At 51.3% G+C, this 22,764-nt stretch overlaps 1 protein-coding gene across 2 annotated transcripts in view; it reads right to left on the reverse strand.

The window, feature by feature from the left end:
* The window catches only part of LOC142905260 (receptor-type tyrosine-protein phosphatase C-like), a 38,169-nt gene extending 18,215 nt beyond the window's left edge, over positions 1-19,954 (reverse strand). Inside the window, exons 1-6 of one of the 2 annotated variants that reach the window (XM_076064176.1) lie at positions 19,782-19,954; positions 13,760-13,895; positions 5,829-6,128; positions 4,698-4,788; positions 2,522-2,745; positions 1,201-1,317 (exon numbers count right to left, since the gene is read on the reverse strand). In XM_076064176.1, the coding sequence (XP_075920291.1) occupies positions 1,201-1,317; positions 2,522-2,745; positions 4,698-4,788; positions 5,829-5,894 (498 nt within the window). In that variant the 5' untranslated portion in view covers positions 5,895-6,128; positions 13,760-13,895; positions 19,782-19,954. Of the gene's footprint in view, positions 1-1,200; positions 1,318-2,521; positions 2,746-4,697; positions 4,789-5,828; positions 6,129-10,311; positions 10,352-13,759; positions 13,896-19,781 lie in introns of those variants that run through there. The other variant, XM_076064177.1, reaches the window with a different exon arrangement.
* Positions 19,955-22,764: the final 2,810 nt, after the last annotated feature.

The raw sequence follows: 22,764 nt of genomic DNA on the forward strand, positions 1-22,764 counted from the left end.
GTGTGTGTGTGTCTGTGTGTGTGTCACTGTGTGTGTGTGTCTCTGTGTGTGTGTCTGTGTGTGTGTCACTGTGTGTGTCACTGTGTGCGTGTGTCACTGTGTGTGTGTGTCACTGTGTGTGTCACTGTGTGTGTCACTGTGTGTGTCACTGTGTGTGTGTCTGTGTGTGTGTGTCTGTGTGTCTCTGTGTGTGTGTCTGTGTGACCGTGTGTGTGTCTGTGTGTCTGTGTGTGTCTGTGTGTGTCTGTGTGTGTGTCTATGTGTGTCTGTGTGTGTGTGTGTCTCTGTGTGTGTCTGTGTGTGTGTGTATGTGTCACTGTGTGTGTGTGCGTGTCTGTGTCTGTGTGTGTGTCACTGTGTGTGTCTCTGTGTGTGTGTCACTGTGTGTGTCACTGTGTGCGTGTGTCACTGTGTGTGTGTGTCACTGTGTGTGTCACTGTGTGTGTCACTGTGTGTGTGTCTGTGTGTGTGTCTGTGTGTGTGTGTCACTGTGTCTGTGTCACTGTGTGTGTGTGTCTCTGTGTGTGTGTCTCTGTGTGTGTGTGTGTCTGTGTGTGTGTCTGTGTGTGTGTGTGTGTCTGTGTGTGTGTGTCTGTGTGTGTGTGTATGTGTGTGTGTCTGTGTGTGTTTGTCTGTGTGTGTGTGTGTGTCTGTGTGTGTGTGTGTGTCTGTGTGTGTGTCTGTGTGTGTGTGTATGTGTGTGTGTCTGTGTGTGTGTGTGTCTGTGTGTGTGTGTGTGTCTGTGTGTGTGTGTGTCTGTGTGTGTGTCTGTGTGTGTGTGTCTGTGTGTGTGTCTGTGTGTGTGTGTCTGTGTGTGTGTGTATGTGTGTGTCTGTGTGTGTGTGTGTGTCTGTGTGTGTGTATGTGTGTGTGTCTGTGTGTGTGTATCTATGTCTGTGTGTATCTATGTCTCTATGTCTGTGTGTGTGTGTGTCTGTGTGTGTGTGTCTTGTGTGTGTCTGTGTGTGTGTGTGTCTGTGTGTGTGTGTGTCTGTGTGTGTGTCTGTGTGTGTGTCTGTGTGTGTGTGTCTGTGTGTGTGTCTGTGTGTGTGTGTCTGTGTGTGTGTGTCTGTGTGTGTGTGTCTGTGTGTGTGTCTGTGTGTGTGTGTCTGTGTGTGTGTCTGTGTGTGTGTGTCTGTGTGTGTGTGTCTGTGTGTGTGTGTGTCTCTGTGTCTCTATGTCTGTGTGTGTGTGTCTCACTCTCGACAGAGACACGATGTGAGTGACTCCCAACTGCACCACGAGATGCCAGAAGTCCGAGACGGCGCCCTCGGTGGGGCTCTGAGTGACCACGAACACTCCCACACCCTGATAGCCCTGCAGCAACAACATCATCATCATCAGCAGCAGCAACAACATCATCATCAGCAGCAGCATCATCATCAACAACATCATCATCATCAGCAGCAGCATCAACAACATCACCATCATCATCAGCAACATCATCATCAGCAGCAGCATCAACAACATCACCATCATCATCAACAACATCATCATCAGCATCATCATCAGCATCATCATCATCATCAACAACATCAGCAACATCATCATCAACAACATCATCATCAACAACATCAGCAACATCATCAGCAGCAGCAGCATCATCATCAGCAACATCATCAGCAGCAGCAGCATCAACAACATCACCATCATCATCAGCAACATCATCATCAGCAACATCTTCATCATCAGCAGCATCATCAACAACATCACCATCATCATCAGCAACATCATCATCATCATCAGCATCATCATCAGCAGCATCATCATCGTAATCAGCAACATCATCATCATCTTCAGCATCATCAGCAACATCATCATCACCACCACCATCACAAACACCACCATCACCATCACCACCATCACCATCACCACCACCACCATCACCACCATCACCACAACCACCATCATCACCATCAACACCATCACCACCACCACCACCATCACCACCATCACCATCACCACCATCACCACCATCACCACCACCACCATAACCACCACCATCACCACCATCACCATCACCACCACCATCACCACCATCACAACCACCACCATCACCACAACCACCATCATCACCATCAACACCATCACCACCACCACCACTATCACCACCACCACCACCACCATAACCACCACCATCACCACCATCACCATCACCACCACCATCACCACCATCACCACCACCACCACCATCATCACCACCACCACCACCACCATCATCACCACCACCACCACCATCATCACCACCACCACCACCACTATCATCATCACCACCACCACCATCACCACCACCTTCACCACTACCACCACCATCACCACCACCACCATCACAACCACCATCACCACAATCACCACCACCATCATCACCACCACCACCACCACTATCATCATCACCACCACCACCATCACCACCACCTTCACCACTACCACCACCATCACCACCACCACCATCACAACCACCACCACCACAATCACCACCACAATCACCACCACCATCACCACCACCACCACCATCACTGACGTCTATGAGCGAGGCGTTGATGTAGCTGGAGGATGGTGCGATGACGTCACCGTCCTCCTGCTCCTCCTCCTCCTCGTCGTCGCTGCCGTCATCATCGTCATCGTCGCTGGCGTCAACGCCCTCCTCCTCCTCCTCCTCCTCATCCTCCTCCTCCTCGCCGCCACCGATGGCGGCGTTGAAGCTCTCCGCCGTGATTCTCGACAGCTGCACGCGGTTCACGTTGTCTGGCGGGGCAGCAGCGGCGGTGACGTCATCAGCGACGTCATCATCATCAGCCTCGTCATCATCAGCGACTACATCATCAGCGTCGTCATCATCAGCGTCGTCGTCATCCGCAAAGTCATCATCAGCGTCGTCATCATCAGCGTCGTCATCATCAGCGTCGTCATCAGCGAGTGCGTAGGGTGAGTGATTGGGTGAGTGAGTGGGTGAGTGAGTGGGTGGGTGAGTGAGTGAGTGGGTGAGTGGGTGAGTGAGTGGGTGAGTGAGTGGGTGAGTGGGTGAGTGAGTGAGTGAGTGGTGAGTGAGTGAGTGGGTGAGTGGGTGAGTGAGTGAGTGAGTGGGTGAGTGAGTGAGTGAGTGGGTGAGTGAGTGGGTGAGTGAGTGAGTGAGTGGGTGAGTGGGTGAGTGAGTGAGTGAGTGGGTGAGTGGGTGAGTGAGTGAGTGAGTGTGTGAGTGAGTAATTGGGTGGGTGGGTGAGTGAGTGGGTGAGTGAGTGAGTGGGTGAGTGAGTGAGTGTGTGAGTGGGTGAGTGAGTGAGTGAGTGATTGGGTGAGTGAGTGGGTGAGTGAGTAATTGGGTGGGTGGGTGAGTGAGTGGGTGAGTGAGTGAGTGATTGGGTGAGTGAGTGAGTTAGTGAGTGGGTGAGTGAGTGAGTGGGTGAGTCAGTGAGTGAGTGGGAGAGTGAGTGAGTGGGTGAGTGAGTGGGTGAGTGAGTGGGTGAGTGATTGAGTGGGTGAGTGAGTGAGTGAGTGGGTGAGTGAGTGGGTGGGTGAGTGAGTGAGTGGGTGGGTGAGTGAGTGAGTGGATGAGTGAATGAGTGAGTGGGTGATTGGGTGGGTGAGTGGGTGAGTGCGTGAGTGGCTTAGTGATTGGGTGAGTGAGTGGGTGAGTGAGTGAGTGATTGGGTGAGTAAGTGAGTGAGTGGGTGGGTGAGTGAGTGAGTGGGTGAGTGAGTGAGTGGGTGAGTGAGTGAGTGTGTCTGTGTGTGTGTGTGTCTGTGTGTGTGTATCTGTGTGTGTGTGGTGTGTGTGTGTCTGTGTGTGTGTGTGTGGCAGTGTGTGTCTGTGTGTGTGTGTCTGTTGTGTGTGTGTGACTGTGTGTCTGTGTGTGTGTGCCTGTGTCTGTGTGTGTCTGTGTGTGTGTGTCTGTGTGTGTGCCACTCACAGGCGATGGCTTGCACGCTGCTGTTCCTGCTGATGTTCTCCGGCTGTGTGTGTGTGTCTGTGTGTGCGGTGTGTGTCTGTGTGTGTGTGTGTGTGTCTGTGTGTGTGTGACTGTGTGTGTGTATGTGTGTGTCTGTGTGTGTGTCTGTGTGTGTGTGTGTGTCTGTGTGTGTGTGTCTGTGTGTGCGGTGTCTGTGTGTGTGTCTGTGTGTGTGTGTGCCTGTGTCTGTCTGTGTGTGTGTGCGGTGTGTGTGTGTGTGTCTGTGTGTCTGTGTGTGTCTGTGTGTGTATGTGTGTGTCTGTGTGTGTGTGTGTCTGTGTGTGTGTGTCTGTGTGTGTGTGTGTGTCTGTGTGTGTGTGTCTGTGTGTGTGTGTCACTCACAGGCGATGGCTTGCACGCTGCTGTTCCTGCTGATGTTCTCCGGCTGTGTGTGTGTGTATGTGTGTGTGTGTGTCTGTGTGTGTGTGTGTGTCTGTGTGTGTGTGTGTCTGTGTGTGTGTCTGTGTGTATGTGTGTCTGTGTGTGTGTGTGTGTCTGTGTGTGTGTGACTGTGTGTCTGTGTGTGTGTGTGTCTGTGCGTGTGTGTGTCTGTGTGTGTGTCTGTGTGTGTGTGTCTGTGTGTGTGTGTGCCACTCACAGGCGATGGCTTGCACGCTGCTGTTCCTGCTGATGTTCTCTGGCTGTGTGTGTGTGTCTGTGTGTGTGTGCGGTGTGTGTCTGTGTGTGTGTGTGTGTCTGTGTGTGACTGTGTGTCTGTGTGTGTGTGTCTGTGTGTGTGTGTGCCACTCACAGGCGATGGCTTGCACGCTGCTGTTCCTGCTGATGTTCTCTGGCTGTGTACCCACACTCTGTGAGTAGACGCTGTCAAAGTTGGGCAGAAGCTGCGGAGGGAGGAAGGGTGGCAGAGTCAGTCACAGTGGTGGTGGTGGTAGTAGTGGTGGTGGTAGTGGTGGTGGTAGTGGTGGTAGTGGTGCTGGTGGTGGTAGTGGTGGTGGTGGTAGTAGTGGTGGTAGTGGTGGTGGTAGTGGTGGTAGTGGTGGTGGTAGTGGTGGTGTTAGTAGTGGTGGTGGTAGTGGTGGTGGTAGTGGTGGTAGTGGTGGTGGTAGTAGTGGTGTTGGTAGTGGATGGTGGTTGTAGTGGTGGTGGTAGCGGTGGTGGTAGTGGTAGTGGTGGTGGCTGTTGTGGTGGTTGTAGTGGTGGTGGTAGTAGTATCAGTAGCAGTATCAGTAGTAGTATCAGTAGTAGTATCAGTAGTAGTATCAGTAGCAGTATCAGTAGTAGTATCAGTAGTAGTATCAGTAGTAGTATCAGTAGTAGTATTAGCAGTAGTAGCAGTAGAAGTATCGGTAGTAGTATCACTGCCACCACCCTCACCACCACCACCCTCACCAACACCACCACCAACACCCTCACCACCACCCACACCACCACCAACACCCCCCTCACCCTCCTCACCCTCACCACCACCACCCTCACCACCACCACCCTCACCACCACCACCACCACCACCCCCCTCACCACCACCACCCTCCTCACCCTCACCCTCACCACCACCCTCACCACCACCACCACCACCCTCACCACCACCAACACCCCCCTCACCCTCACCACCCTCACCACCACCACCACCACCCTCACCACCACCACCACCCTCACCACCACCACCACCACCACCCTCACCACCACCAACACCCCCCTCACCCTCACCACCCTCACCACCACCACCCTTACCACCACCACCCTCACCACCCTCACCACCACCCTCACCACCACCACCACCCCCCTCACCCTCACCACAACCACCACCAACACCTCCCTCACCCTCACCACCACCACCACCACCCTCACCCTCACCACAACCCCCCTCACCCTCACCACCACCACCACCCCCCTCACCCTCACCCCCCTCTCCGCTCCTCACCGCGAACTCCTTTGCCAGGGAATCGCCATCGTCGTCGTGGTCGAGGGCTGACGAGGTGGTGAGCATCTTCTCCCGCAGCTCAGCCACGCTCAACTCGGTGTCACCGCACGTGTGGAACTCCAGCAGGCATCGGTACAAAAACTCGTACTGCTCCTACACACACACACAGTCACACACACACACAGTGACACCACCTGACGAGGTGGTGAGCATCTTCTCCCGCAGCTCAGCCACGCTCAACTCGGTGTCACCGCACGTGTGGAACTCCAGCAGGCATCGGTACAAAAACTCGTACTGCTCCTACACACACACACAGTCACACACACACACAGTGACACACACAGTGACACACACAGTGACACACACACACAGTGACACACACAGTGACACACACAGTGACACACACACACAGTGACACACACACAGTGACACACACACACACAGACACACACACAGTGACACAGTGACACACACACAGTGACACACACACAGTGACACACACACACACAGTGACACACACAGTGACACAGTGACACACACACAGTGACACACACACACAGTGACACACACAGTGACACACACAGTGACACACACACACAGTGACACACACACACAGTGACACACACACACACATACACACACACACAGACACACACACATACACACACACACAGACACACACACAGACACACACACACAGACACACACACAGACAGACACACACAGACACACACAGACACACAACAACAACAACAACAACCGCCATTCGCCACTAAGTGGCGGTGACGTCACCACGACGCTTGTGCCAGGCTATGTGCACCCTGAGGCCACGTGAAGTGTCGAACGCCCGCTGGCAGGAGGTCACGGGGCAGACCCAGGTGCCACGGGTCGACTGACTGAGATGACTGGCTGATGCACCACCTGTGCCCCCTACTGTGCCAACCTGCTGTGCTTTAGCCACCCGGCGCTCCGCTCGCTGTTGTGAGCGTCGCTCCTCCGCCCTCCGTTGTTGTTGGAGGGCGACTGCCTCCAACTGCCCAGTAGCATCCTTCACGAGCCTCCTCCACAGAGGCCGATCTTGACACCGCTGGTACCAGTCATCGGCAAGTCCACTCAGCTCCACGTCCTCCTGTACCACATCACTCCATCTCTTCTCTAGCCCGTGCCGCGCCCGCTTAGCCCCCTCAATCCGGCCAAACAAAAGCTGTTTCGGCATGCGGTGGCTGGGCATGCGGGCTACATGACCCAGCCATCGCAGCCTTGCCTGCCGGAGGAGCTCACCGATGGGACCCTGCCCAGATCTTTCAAGGATTTGTGAGCTCCTCACACAATCCAGTCTGGTTAAACCCAGGATGGATCGTAGGCAGGCCAGCCTAAATGTTTCTAACCGGCGAAGATGTTCCATTAGGGGGGTCCACGTTTCGCAAGCGTAGAGAAGGGAGGGAATGACCGTGGCCGAGAAGACCTGAAGCTTAGTGCGGAGCGACAGACCAGGTAGCTTCCACACAGCGTTACGCAACCGATGAAAAGATATTGCCGCTCGACTGATTCGGAGTGAGACCTCTGCTGTTAAACTGGTGCCAGTCATAAGCACACTGCCCAGGTATGGGAAACTCTCCACTCTCTCCACAACTGCCCCATCACCGATTGGGAGTTGTGGGGGTGGAGTGTCCGATGGTACAAAATACCCAGGCAGGTGCTTGGTTTTGGTGGGGCTGATGGTAAGGCCCCACCTCTTAGTGGCACGCTCCAGTCTCAGCAGCAGCGTCTCCAACTCCTCCTCTGACTGAGCAGCTATTACCAAGTCATCAGCATACATAACGTGGTTGAGCAATAGGGAGCCATCCCTTGACCGCACCCGGGCATCGATTAGCCTCCCATTATATCTGTACCATATGGAGATTCCCCCGGTACAGCTATTGAAGGCTTCACGAACTACGTGGTCAAAATAGATGTTAAATAATGTGGGAGCCAGAGGACATCCCTGTCGCACCCCAAGGTGTACAGGGAATGGCTCTGACTCCCGGCCACGTAGTTTTACCCGGGCCCGCTCACCATCATGAAGGTCCTTAATGATCGTGAGCAGAGGGTCAGGTACTCCAAAAGCACGAAGAACGACCCAGAGCCCAGGCCTACTGATGGTATCATAGGCCTTGACCAGGTCAATAAAGCAGAGATGTAGGTCTTGTTGGAATTCCCTACACCTCTGCTGTAGCAGACGGACAGAAAATATGGCATCTGTGCAGGACCGCCCTTTCCTGAAACCGCATTGGGGCTCCGCAAGCCTCTCCTCAGCGTGCCTGGCAAGGCGATGCTGAATAATCCTTGCCAGGACCTTTCCCGGCACACTGAGGAGTGAGATGCCCCTGTAGTTGTTACAGTCTGTGCGGTCCCCCTTCTTAAAAAGGGGGACCACCAGGGCATCCTTCCAATCCTGCGGAACCCGTCCAGTGGTCCAGACTGTTGTTATGATGTCATATAGGGCAGTCTGTGCACAAACGCCACCCTCCCTCAGCATTTCGCTTGGAAGATCATCTCTGCCCGCTGCCTTTCCTGGTCTCAGACTCCGAATCGCCTTCAATACTTCCTCAGCAGATGGCACCTCAGCCAGCCACTCACAGGGGGTGACTTCATCCAATATTTGAGGCACCGCAGCCTCAGCAGGGTCATCCTCACTTTGTGCCACGATGTTTTCCTGGCTGAGGGATTTTCCCTCCCCCAGGACCTCACAGAAATGCTCAGCAAATCTGCGAACCTGTTCCTGGGGGTCGGAAATTGGATCGCCGTTTTTTCCCCTAATGATGGTAATAGGTGTGGCGCTGCAGGTTACTTTTTTGATGGAGTTAAATAGAGATTTGTGATCACGGGCCACTGAGGCAGACTCCATCTCCTCAGCAACCCGCGACCACCACCCATCCTTGCAGCGCCTCACGGCTCTCCGAACCTCCGAGCGAAGGCTGCGGTAAGCCTCCTCATTCTCTGACGTGGGACTCTGTAGCCGATGACAGTGGGCCTGTCGCTTTTTCTCAACCATCGTGAACAACTCCTCTGTCATCCAGGGTGTCTGGGGAGGTCTGGACCGCGTACCCAAAGCAGCCATTGCAGCTGCATGAGTCACAGTCCTAAACCTCGCCCATTTACCCTCGACATCAGGAGGAGTCGGGGACGATGCCAATCCCAGCCGCAAGCGATGATGAAATTCTCGCTTGCAACTTTCATCAGATAACTGAGACCAGGCCACTTTAGGTTGGAATGGGGTCCTGGGTGTACACCCACCACCGGAGTGGAAGAATGGCAGGCGCATCTTACAGATGACTAGTCGATGGTCAGAGGGCAGATCAGCTCCACGGTAGGTCCTGGTGTCAAGGACATGGGCTCGCATTCGCTGGTCCGTCACTATGTAGTCCAGCAGATGTTCTTGCTTGGACCCGGCATGCATCCATGATGTTGTGTGGATGCGCCGATGCCGGAACAGCGTGTTGGTAATTACAAGCCCATGGGCTGCACAAAAATCTAGCAGCCTCCTACCGTTGTTATTGAGCTGATCTGGCCCATGCCCTCCAATCACTCCAGGCCAGGTGCCAGTATCATGACCAACTCGGGCATTGAAGTCACCCAACATGATGACTCTATCCCGAGGGGCCACTTTAGCCAGCACCTGTGACAGGAGGTCATAGAAGGCATCTGACTCATCGGCTTTGCCTGCATCCCTCCACGGATGTTCATCTTCGGTGGGGGCATAAGTAACCACGACCACCATTCCTCGCCTCCTGTTGATGGGAAGGCGAGCCCAAAGTAGCCTGGGGCTTACAGCTTCCCACACCTCACCGCCACGCTCCCACGCCCCCTTCATTCTTTTGTTCAAAAGAAGACCCACACCCTGTTGTTTGGCAGTCTGCTGCCCCGAGTAGAGGACTGTCCACCCCTCATGGTGGCAGGAGCCAGAGCCGGTCCACCGGACCTCCTGAATGCCGCATAGATCCAGGCGGTACCGGTCCAGCTCCCGACAAAGGAGTGGCAGCCTCTCCTCCGCAGTGAGCGTTCGAACATTCCACGTGGCCAACCGTAGTGGCTTTTCGTTGTTTCTGGAGTAGCCCCGAGGGTAGGTATTCAATCTCCTGGCTCCGCCAATTGGGGTTTGGCCAGGAGACGTCATAGACGCCTGGCCCCCCGGGGCCTCCGGCACAAGCTTAGTTGTTACATATTTCAGTTTAACTCGTGGTTTAGTGGTAATTAATTGAAGGTGGAGGGGTTACCAGCCCCTCGCACCCGTCCAGAGCCCCCGTTTAGCCCCTGTGGTGGATACATATGCCATGAGGGGAGGAGCCAATCAAAATTGGATCTCCCCCCACAGCGCTGTCCACGACAGAGTTGCCCGTCCGGCACCGCGAGGAGGTAGGGGGTTGTTTTGTCACTGTGTGTGTCACACACAGTGACACACACAGTGACACACACACACAGCCCTTCCCCCCGCTATTTGTACCCCGGTCTGCACCATGAGGCACCGTTATTGCGCAGTGCCAGCACGGTGCGGTAGACACACACAGTGACACACAGTGACACACAGTGACACACACAGACACACACACACACAGGGTACACACACACACAGAGTGTACACACACACACAGACACACACACAGACACACACACACAGTGACACACACAGTGACACACACAGAGTGTACACACACACACAGTGACACACACACACAGTGACACACACACACAGTGACACACACAGTGACACACACACACACACAGTGACACACACACAGTGACACACAGTGACACACACACACAGTGACACACACACAGTGACACACACAGTGACACACACACACAGTGACACACACACACAGTGACACACACACACAGTGACACACACACACAGTGACACACACAGTGACACACACACACACAGTGACACACACACAGTGACACACAGTGACACACACACACACAGTGACACACACACACAGTGACACACACACACAGTGACACACACAGTGACACACACACACACACAGTGACACACACAGTGACACACAGTGACACACAGACACAGACACACAGGGTGTATACACACAGACACACACACACACAGTGACACACACACACAGACACACACACAGACACACACACAGACACACACAGTTACACACACACACAGACACATACACACACACAGACACACACACACAGTGACACACACACACAGTGACACACACACACAGTGACACACACACACAGTGACACACACAGTGACACACACACACAGTGACACACACACAGTGACACACAGTGACACACACACACAGTGACACACACACACAGTGACACACACACACAGTGACACACACACACAGTGACACACACAGTGACACACACACACACAGTGACACACACAGTGACACACAGTGACACACAGACACAGACACACAGGGTGTATACACACAGACACACACACACACAGTGACACACACACACAGACACACACACAGACACACACACAGACACACACAGTTACACACACACACAGACACATACACACACACACAGTGACACACACACACAGTGACACACACACACAGTGACACACACACACAGTGACACACACAGTGACACACACACACAGTGACACACACACAGTGACACACAGTGACACACACACACAGTGACACACACACACAGTGACACACACACACAGTGACACACACACACAGTGACACACACAGTGACACACACACACACACACAGTGACACACACAGTGACACACAGTGACACACAGACACAGACACACAGGGTGTATACACACAGACACACACACACACACAGTGACACACACACACAGACACACACACAGACACACACACAGACACACACAGTTACACACACACACAGACACATACACACACATACACACACACACACACAGACACACACACAGACACACACACAGTGACACACACACACACACAGTGACACACACAGACACACACACACACAGACACACACACAGGGTGTACACACACACACACAGTGACACACACACACACAGTGACACACACACACACAGTGACACACACACACACAGTGACACACACACAGACACACACACACAGTGACACACACAGTGACACACACACACACAGTGACACACACACAGACACACACACACAGTGACACACACACACACAGTGACACACACACAGACACACACACACAGTGACACACACACAGTGACACACACACACACAGTGACACACACACAGACACACACACACAGACACACACACACAGTGACACACACACACACAGTGACACACACACAGACACACACACACAGTGACACACACACACACAGTGACACACACACAGACACACACACAGTGACACACACACAGTGACACACACACACACAGTGACACACACACAGACACACACACACAGACACACACACACAGTGACACACACACACACAGTGACACACACACAGACACACACACACACACACAGTGACACACACACAGTGACACACACACACAGTGACACACACACAGACACACACACACACAGTGACAGACACACACACACAGGGTGTACACACACACACACAGACACACACACACAGACACACACACACAGACACACACACACACAGGGTGTACACACACACACACAGACACACACACACAGACACACACACACACAGGGTGTACACACACACACAGACACACACACACAGACACACACACACACAGTGACACACACACACACAGTGACACACACACACACAGTGACACACAGTGACACACACAGTGACACACACACAGACACACACACAGACACACACACACACAGTGACACACACACAGTGACACACACAGTGACACACACACAGACACACACACAGTGACACACACACACAGTGACACACACACACAGTGACACACACAGACACACAGTGACACACACACAGTGACACACACACACACACAGTGACACACACACAGTGACACACACACACACAGTGACACACACACAGACACACACACACAGTGACACACACACAGTGACACACACACACACAGTGACACACACACAGACACACACACACAGACACACACACACAGTGACACACACACACACAGTGACACACACACAGACACACACACACACACAGTGACACACACACAGACACACACACACAGTGACACACACACAGTGACACACACACACACAGTGACACACACACAGACACACACACACAGACACACACACACAGTGACACACACACACACAGTGACACACACACACAGTGACATACACACACACACAGACACACACACACAGTGACACACACACACACACAGACACACACACACACAGTGACACACACACAGACACACACACACAGTGACACACAGTGACACACAGTGACACACACACACAGACACACACACACAGACACACACAGTGACACACACACAGACACACACACACAGACACACACACACAGTGACACACACAGACACACACACACAGACACACACACAGACACACACAGTGACACACACACACACAGTGATACACACAGACACACACACACACAGTGACACACACACAGACACACACACACAGTGACACACACACACAGTGACACACACAGTGACACACACACACAGTGACACACACACAGTGACACACACACACAGAGTGTACACACACACAGTGACACACACACACAGTGACACACACAGTGACACACACACAGAGTGTACACACACACAGTGACACACACACACAGAGTGTACACACACACAGTGACACACAGACACATACACACACACACAGTGACACACACACACACAGACACACACACACAGGGTGTATACACACAGACACACACACACACACCCATACGTACCCCGGTCTGCACCATGAGGCACCGTTGTTTGCGCAGTGCCAGGACGGTGCGGTAGACGTCCACCAGGGCTTCGTCTTGCAGGCAGTCGCACAGCGAGTCCAGGGCTATGTAGGTGCCGGAGCGACCCACTCCAGCACTGTGCATGTACACACACACACACAGACACACAGACACACACACATAGACACACACACATAGACACATAGACACACAGACACACACATAGACACACAGACACACACACACACAGACACACACACACAGACACACACATAGACACAGAGACACATAGACACAGACACATAGACACACAGACATAGACACATAGACACACACACAGATACACACAGACACACAGACACACAGAAACACATAGACATAGACACATAGACACACACACAGAGACACACAGACACACAGACACACAGACAAAGACACATAGACACAGACACACACACAGACACACACACATAGACACACAGAGACACACACACAGACACACAGACACACAGACACACACAGACACACACAGACATAGACACATAGACACAGACACAGAGACACACAGACACATAGACACACACACACATAGACACATAGACACGCACACAGACACATAGACACACACGTAGACACACAGCAGGCGTTCGACACTTCACGTGGCCTCAAGGTGCACATAGCCTGGCACAAGCGTCGTGGTGACGTCACCGTCACTTAGTTGCGAATGGCGGTTGTTGTTGTTGTTGCGAGTGAGGGTGGGTGAGTGAGTGAGGGTGAGTGAGTGAGTGGGTGTGTGAGTGAGTGGGTGAGTGAGTGAGTGGGTGAGTGTGTGAGTGAGTGAATGAGTGTGTGAGTGAGTGGGTGAGTGAGTGGGTGAGTAAGTGTGTGAGTGAGTGAGGGTGGGTGAGTGAGTGAGGGTGAGTGAGTGAGGGTGAGGTGAGTGAGGGTGAGTGAGTGAGTGGGTGAGTGAGTGAGTGAGGGTGAGTGAGTGAGAGTGAGTGAGTGAGTGAGGGTGAGTGAGTGAGTGGGTGAGTGAGTGAGTGGGTGAGTGAGTGAGGGTGAGTGAGTGAGTGGGTGAGTGAGTGAGTGGGTGAGTGTGTGAGTGGGTGGGTGGGTGAGTGAGTGAGTGGGTGGGTGAGTGAGTGAGTGTGTGAGTGAGTGAGGGTGAGTGAGTGAGTGGGTGAGTGAGTGAGGGTGAGTGAGTGAGTGAGGGTGAGTGAGTGAGTGAGTGGGTGAGTGGGTGAGTGAGTGAGGGTGAGTGAGTGAGTGGGTGAGTGAGTGAGTGGGTGGGTGGGTGAGTGTGTGAGTGGGTGGGTGGGTGAGTGAGTGAGTGGGTGAGTGAGTGAGTGTGTGAGTGAGTGAGTGTGTGAGTGAGTAAGTGAGTGAGTGAGCGAGTGTGTGTGTGTGAGTAAGTGAGTGAGTGGGTGAGTGAGTGAGTAAGTGAGTGAGTGAGTGTGTGAGTAAGTGAGTGAGTGGGTGAGTGAGTGAGTAAGTGAGTGAGTGTGTGTGTGTGAGTAAGTGAGTGAGTGGGTGAGTGACTGAGTGAGTGTGTAAGTGAGTGAGTGAGGGTGAGTGAGTGGGTGAGTGTGTAAGTAAGTGAGTGAGTGGGTGAGTGAGTGAGTGGGTGAGTGAGTGTGTGTGTGGGTGTGTGAGTGAGTGTGTAAGTGTGTAAGTGAGTGTGTAAGTAAGTGAATGAGTGTGTAAGTGAGTGTGTAAGTAAGTGTGTAAGTGTGTAAGTAAGTGTGTAAGTGAGTGAGTGAGTGTGTAAGTGTAAGTGTGTAAGTAAGTGTGTAAGTGAGTGTGTAAGTGAGTGTGTAAGTAAGTGTGTAAGTAAGTGTGTAAGTGAGTGTGTAAGTGAGTGTGTAAGTAAGTGTGTAAGTGTGTAAGTGAGTGTGTAAGTGTGTAAGTAAGTGTGTAAGTGAGTGTGTAAGTGAGTGTGTAAGTGAGTGTGTAAGTAAGTGTGTAAGTGTGTAAGTGAGTGTGTAAGTAAGTGTGTAAGTGTGTAAGTGAGTGTGTAAGTGAGTGTGTAAGTGTAAGTGTGTAAGTAAGTGTGTAGGTAAGTGTGTAAGTGAGTGTGTAAGTGAGTGTGTAAGTAAGTGTGTAAGTGTGTAAGTGAGTGTGTAAGTGTGTAAGTAAGTGTGTAAGTGAGTGTGTAAGTGAGTGTGTAAGTGTAAGTGTGTAAGTAAGTGTGTAGGTAAGTGTGTAAGTGAGTGTGTAAGTGAGTGTGTAAGTGAGTGTGTGAGTGAGTGTGTAAGTGAGTGAGTGAGTGTGTGAGTGAGTGTGTAAGTGAGTGTGTGAGTGTGTAAGTGTGAGTGTGTAAGTGAGTGTGTGAGTGAGTGTGTAAGTGAGTGAGTGAGTGTGTGAGTGAGTGTGTAAGTGAGTGTGTGAGTGTGTAAGTGTGAGTGTGTAAGTGAGTGTGTAAGTAAGTGTGTAAGTGAGTGAGTGGGTGAGTGAGTGAGTGACTGATTGACTGAGTGAGTGAGTGTGTAAGTGAGTGTGTAAGTGAGTGTGTAAGTGTGTAAGTGAGTGTGTAAGTGAGTGTGTAAGTGAGTGAGTGACTGAGTGAGTGTGTGAGTGAGTGTGTAAGTGAGTGGGTGAGTGAGTGAGTGTGTAAGTGTGTAAGTAAGTGAGTGAGTGTGTGAGTGAGTGAGTGGGTGAGTGAGTGACTGACTGAGTGAGTGAGTGTGTAAGTGAGTGTGTAAGTGAGTGAGTGTGTAAGTGAGTGAGTGAGTGTGTAAGTGTGTAAGTGAGTGTGTAAGTGAGTGTGTAAGTGAGTGTGTAAGTAAGTGTGTAAGTGTGTAAGTGAGTGTGTAAGTGTGTAAGTAAGTGTGTAAGTGTGTAAGTGAGTGTGTAAGTGAGTGTGTAAGTGTAAGTGTGTAAGTAAGTGTGTAGGTAAGTGTGTAAGTGAGTGTGTAAGTGAGTGTGTAAGTAAGTGTGTAAGTGTGTAAGTGAGTGTGTAAGTGTGTAAGTAAGTGTGTAAGTGAGTGTGTAAGTGAGTGTGTAAGTGTAAGTGTGTAAGTAAGTGTGTAGGTAAGTGTGTAAGTGAGTGTGTAAGTGAGTGTGTAAGTGAGTGTGTGAGTGAGTGTGTAAGTGAGTGAGTGAGTGTGTGAGTGAGTGTGTAAGTGAGTGTGTGAGTGTGTAAGTGTGAGTGTGTAAGTGAGTGTGTGAGTGAGTGTGTAAGTGAGTGAGTGAGTGTGTGAGTGAGTGTGTAAGTGAGTGTGTGAGTGTGTAAGTGTGAGTGTGTAAGTGAGTGTGTAAGTAAGTGTGTAAGTGAGTGAGTGGGTGAGTGAGTGAGTGACTGATTGACTGAGTGAGTGAGTGTGTAAGTGAGTGTGTAAGTGAGTGTGTAAGTGTGTAAGTGAGTGTGTAAGTGAGTGTGTAAGTGAGTGTGTAAGTGAGTGAGTGAGTGACTGAGTGAGTGTGTGAGTGAGTGTGTAAGTGAGTGGGTGAGTGAGTGAGTGTGTAAGTGTGTAAGTAAGTGAGTGAGTGTGTGAGTGAGTGAGTGAGTGGGTGAGTGAGTGACTGAGTGAGTGAGTGTGTAAGTGAGTGTGTAAGTGAGTGTGTAAGTGTGTAAGTGAGTGTGTAAGTGAGTGTGTAAGTGTGTAAGTAAGTGTGTAAGTCTGTAAGTGAGTGAGTGAGTGTGTAAGTGAGTGTGTAAGTGAGTGTGTAAGTGAGTGTGTAAGTGAGTGTGTAAGTAAGTGAGTGTGTAAGTGAGTGTGTAAGTAAGTGAGTGTGTAAGTAAGTGAGTGTGTAAGTGTGTAAGTGAGTGTGTAAGTGAGTGTGTAAGTAAGTGTGTAAGTGAGTGTGTAAGTGAGTGAGTGAGTGTGTAAGTGAGTGAGTAAGTGTGTAAGTGAGTGTGTAAGTGAGTGAGTGTGTAAGTGAGTGTGTAAGTGAGTGTGTAAGTAAGTGAGTGTGTAAGTGAGTGTGTAAGTAAGTGAGTGTGTAAGTGAGTGTGTAAGTGAGTGAGTGAGTGTAAGTGAGTGAGTGAGTGTGTAAGTGAGTGAGTGTGTGAGTGAGTGAGTGGGTGAGTGAGTGACTGACTGAGTGAGTGAGTGTGTAAGTGAGTGTGTAAGTGAGTGACTGACTGAGTGAGTGAGTGTGTAAGTGAGTGTGTAAGTAAGTGTGTAAGTAAGTGAGTGTGTAAGTGAGTGTGTAAGTAAGTGAGTGTGTAAGTAAGTGTGTAAGTGAGTGTGTAAGTGTGTAAGTAAGTGAGTGTGTAAGTGAGTGTGTAAGTAAGTGAGTGTGTAAGTGAGTGTGTAAGTGAGTGTGTAAGTAAGTGAGTGTGTAAGTGAGTGTGTAAGTGAGTGAGTGTGTAAGTGTAAGTGAGTGTGTAAGTAAGTGAGTGTGTAAGTGAGTGTGTAAGTGAGTGAGTGTGTAAGTGAGTGAGTGAGTGTGTAAGTAAGTGAGTGTGTAAGTAAGTGTGTAAGTAAGTGAGTGTGTAAGTGAGTGTGTAAGTAAGTGAGTGTGTAAGTAAGTGTGTAAGTGAGTGTGTAAGTGTGTAAGTAAGTGAGTGTGTAAGTGAGTGTGTAAGTAAGTGAGTGTGTAAGTGAGTGTGTAAGTGAGTGTGTAAGTAAGTGAGTGTGTAAGTGAGTGTGTAAGTGAGTGAGTGTGTAAGTGTAAGTGAGTGTGTAAGTAAGTGAGTGTGTAAGTGAGTGTGTAAGTGAGTGAGTGTGTAAGTGAGTGAGTGAGTGTGTAAGTAAGTGAGTGAGTGTGTGAGTGAGTGAGTGTGTGAGTGAGTGAGTGAGTGTGTAAGTAAGTGAGTGTGTAAGTAAGTGTGTAAGTGAGTGTGTAAGTGAGTGTGTAAGTGAGTGTGTAAGTAAGTGAGTGTGTAAGTAAGTGTGTAAGTAAGTAAGTGTGTAAGTGAGTGTGTAAGTAAGTGTGTAAGTGAGTGAGTGAGTGTGTAAGTGAGTGAGTGTGTAAGTAAGTGTGTAAGTGAGTGTGTAAGTGAGTGTGTAAGTAAGTGTGTAAGTAAGTAAGTGTGTAAGTGAGTGTGTAAGTAAGTGTGTAAGTGTGTAAGTGAGTGTGTAAGTGAGTGAGTGTGTAAGTGAGTGAGTGAGTGTGTAAGTAAGTGAGTGTGTAAGTGAGTGTGTAAGTAAGTGAGTGTGTAAGTGAGTGTGTAAGTGAGTGTGTAAGTATGTGAGTGTGTAAGTGAGTGTGTAAGTGAGTGAGTGTGTAAGTGTAAGTGAGTGTGTAAGTAAGTGAGTGTGTAAGTGAGTGTGTAAGTGAGTGAGTGTGTAAGTGAGTGAGTGAGTGTGTAAGTAAGTGAGTGTGTAAGTAAGTGTGTAAGTAAGTGAGTGTGTAAGTGAGTGTGTAAGTAAGTGAGTGTGTAAGTAAGTGTGTAAGTGAGTGTGTAAGTGTGTAAGTAAGTGAGTGTGTAAGTGAGTGTGTAAGTAAGTGAGTGTGTAAGTGAGTGTGTAAGTGAGTGAGTGTGTAAGTGTAAGTGAGTGTGTAAGTAAGTGAGTGTGTAAGTGAGTGTGTAAGTGAGTGAGTGTGTAAGTGAGTGAGTGAGTGTGTAAGTAAGTGAGTGAGTGTGTGACTGAGTGAGTGTGTGAGTGAGTGAGTGAGTGTGTAAGTAAGTGAGTGTGTAAGTAAGTGTGTAAGTAAGTAAGTGTGTAAGTGAGTGTGTAAGTAAGTGTGTAAGTGAGTGAGTGAGTGTGTAAGTGAGTGAGTGTGTAAGTAAGTGTGTAAGTGAGTGTGTAAGTGAGTGTGTAAGTAAGTGAGTGTGTAAGTAAGTGTGTAAGTAAGTAAGTGTGTAAGTGAGTGTGTAAGTAAGTGTGTAAGTGTGTAAGTGAGTGTGTAAGTAAGTGAGTGTGTAAGTGAGTGAGTGTGTAAGTGAGTGTGTAAGTGAGTGAGTGTGTAAGTGAGTGTGTAAGTAAGTGTGTAAGTAAGTGAGTGTGTAAGTGAGTGTGTAAGTGAGTGTGTAAGTGAGTGAGTGTGTAAGTGAGTGTGTAAGTGAGTGAGTGTGTAAGTGTGTAAGTAAGTGTGTGAGTGAGTGTGTAAGTGAGTGAGTGAGTGTGACCACCTGCAGTGCACCAGCGTCGGTCCGCAGAAGAACCTGGACAGCTCCCTGGCACGGCGACGCAGGGTGAGCAGTCCGGCCGGGTCGGACGGCACCCCGTGGTCTGGCCACGAGTTCAGCTGAAGGTGAGTCAGGGGGCGTGCAGCCAGGGCTGGCTCCTACGGTGGGGTGAGTGGACGGGGTGAGTGGAGGGGTGAGTGGAGGGGTGAGTGGAGGGGTGAGTGGAGGGGTGAGTGGAGGGGTGAGTGGAGGGGTGAGTGGAGGGGTGAGCGGAGGGGTGAGTGGACGGGGTGAGCGGAGGGGTGAGCGGAGGGGTGAGCAGTCCGGCGGGGTCGGACGGCACCCCGTGGTCTGGCCACGAGTTCAGCTGAAGGTGAGTCAGGGGGCGTGCAGCCAGGGCTGGCTCCTACGGTGGGGTGAGTGGAGGGGTGAGTGGAGGGGTGAGCGGAGGGGTGAGCGGAGGGGTGAGCGGAGGGGTGAGCAGTCCGGCGGGGTCGGACGGCACCCCGTGGTCTGGCCACGAGTTCAGCTGAAGGTGAGTCAGGGGGCGTGCAGCCAGGGCTGGCTCCTACGGTGGGGTGAGTGGAGGGGTGAGTGGAGGGGTGAGTGGAGGGGTGAGCGGAGGGGTGAGCGGAGGGGTGAGCAGTCCGGCAGGGTCGGACGGCACCCCGTGGTCTGGCCACGAGTTCAGCTGAAGGTGAGTCAGGGGGCGTGCAGCCAGGGCTGGCTCCTACGGTGGGGTGAGTGGACGGGGTGAGTGGAGGGGTGAGCGGAGGGGTGAGTGGAGGGGTGAGCGGAGGGGTGAGTGGAGGGGTGAGTGGAGGGGTGAGCGGGGTGAGTGGAGGGGTGAGTGGAGGGGTGAGTGGAGGGGTGAGCGGGGTCGGACGGCACGCCGTGGTGAGGCTACAAGGTGAGTTGTGAACCAGCGGGTGGGGAGCTACGGCTGGCTCATACAGACACACACACAGTGACACACACACACAGACACACACACAGACACACACACACACAGTGACACACACAGTGACACACACACAGTGACACACACACACACAGTGACACACACACACAGTGACACACACACACACAGTGACACACACACAGACACACACACAGTGACACACACACACAGTGACACACACACAGTGACACACACACACACACAGTGACACACACACACACAGACACACACACAGACACACAGACACACACACACAGACACACACACAGACACACACAGTGACACACACACACAGTGACACACACAGACACACACACAGACACACACAGATACACACAGACACACACACACACAGTGACACACACACACAGTGACACACACACACAGTGACACACACACAGTGACACACACAGTGACACACACACACAGTGACACACACACAGTGACACACACACAGTGACACACACACAGTGACACACACACACACAGTGACACACACACAGTGACACACACACACACAGTGACACACACACAGACACACACACAGTGACACACACACACAGTGACACACACACAGTGACACACACACACACACAGTGACACACACACACACAGACACACACACAGACACACAGACACACACACACAGACACACACACAGACACACACAGTGACACACAGACACACATACACACACACACACAGTGACACACACACACAGTGACACACACACACAGTGACACACACACAGTGACACACACAGTGACACACACACACAGTGACACACACACAGTGACACACACACAGTGACACACACACAGTGACACACACACAGTGACACACACACAGACACACACACAGTGACACACACACAGTGACACACACACAGACACACACACAGTGACACACACACAGTGACACACACACAGTGACACACACACAGACACACACACACACACAGTGACACACACACAGTGACACACACACAGTGACACACACACAGACACACACACAGTGACACACAGACACACACACACACACAGTGACACACACACAGTGACACACACACAGTGACACACACACAGACACACACACAGTGACACACACACAGTGACACACACACAGTGACACACACACAGACACACACACAGTGACACACACACAGTGACACACACACACAGTGACACGCACACACACAGTGACACACACACACAGTGACACACACACAGACACACACACACAGTGACACACACACACACAGTGACACACACACAGTGACACACACACAGTGACACGCACACACACAGTGACACACACACACACAGTAACACACATAGTGACACACACACAGTGACACACACAGTGACACACACACACAGTAACACACACAGTGACACACACACAGTGACACACACAGTGACACACACACAGTGACACACACACACAGTGACACACACACACACGCAGTGACATGCACACACACAGTGACACACACACACACAGTGACACACACACACAGTGACACACACACAGTGACACACACACACAGTGACATACACACACAGTGACACACACACAGTGACACAGACACAGAGGGGTTGTCTCACGTTGGAGTTGGAGACCTCCATGCGTCTCAGGGTATAGGAGAGGAAACGCCGCACCTCCTTGAGACGCACCGAGACCGACCCCTCACGCAGGAGGCCAGCGCCCTCTGTAGCCTTGGGCCAGTACTGGTGGCACTTAATCTGTTACCACCAGCGACAGTGTGTCAGTGTTAGTGTGAGTGTGTCAGTGTGTCAGTGTTAGTGTGAGTGTGTGAGTGTGTGTCAGTGTTAGTGTGAGTGTGTCAGTGTCAGTGTGTGTCAGTGTGTCAGTGTGTGTCAGTGTGTCAGTGTGAGTGTGTCAGTGTGTCTGTGAGTGTTTCAGTGTGTCAGTGTGTGTCAGTGTGTGTCAGTGTGTGTCAGTGTGTCAGTGTGAGTGTGAGTGTGTCAGTGTGTCAGTGTGAGTGTGTCACTGTGTGTGTGT

Source organism: Petromyzon marinus, unplaced genomic scaffold (genome assembly GCF_048934315.1).
Source record: "Petromyzon marinus isolate PM22_M1 ecotype Great Lakes invasive population unplaced genomic scaffold, UKy_Petmar_22M1.pri1.0 PM_Scaffold_353, whole genome shotgun sequence".
In the NCBI taxonomy this organism is placed as follows: domain Eukaryota; kingdom Metazoa; phylum Chordata; class Hyperoartia; order Petromyzontiformes; family Petromyzontidae; genus Petromyzon; species Petromyzon marinus.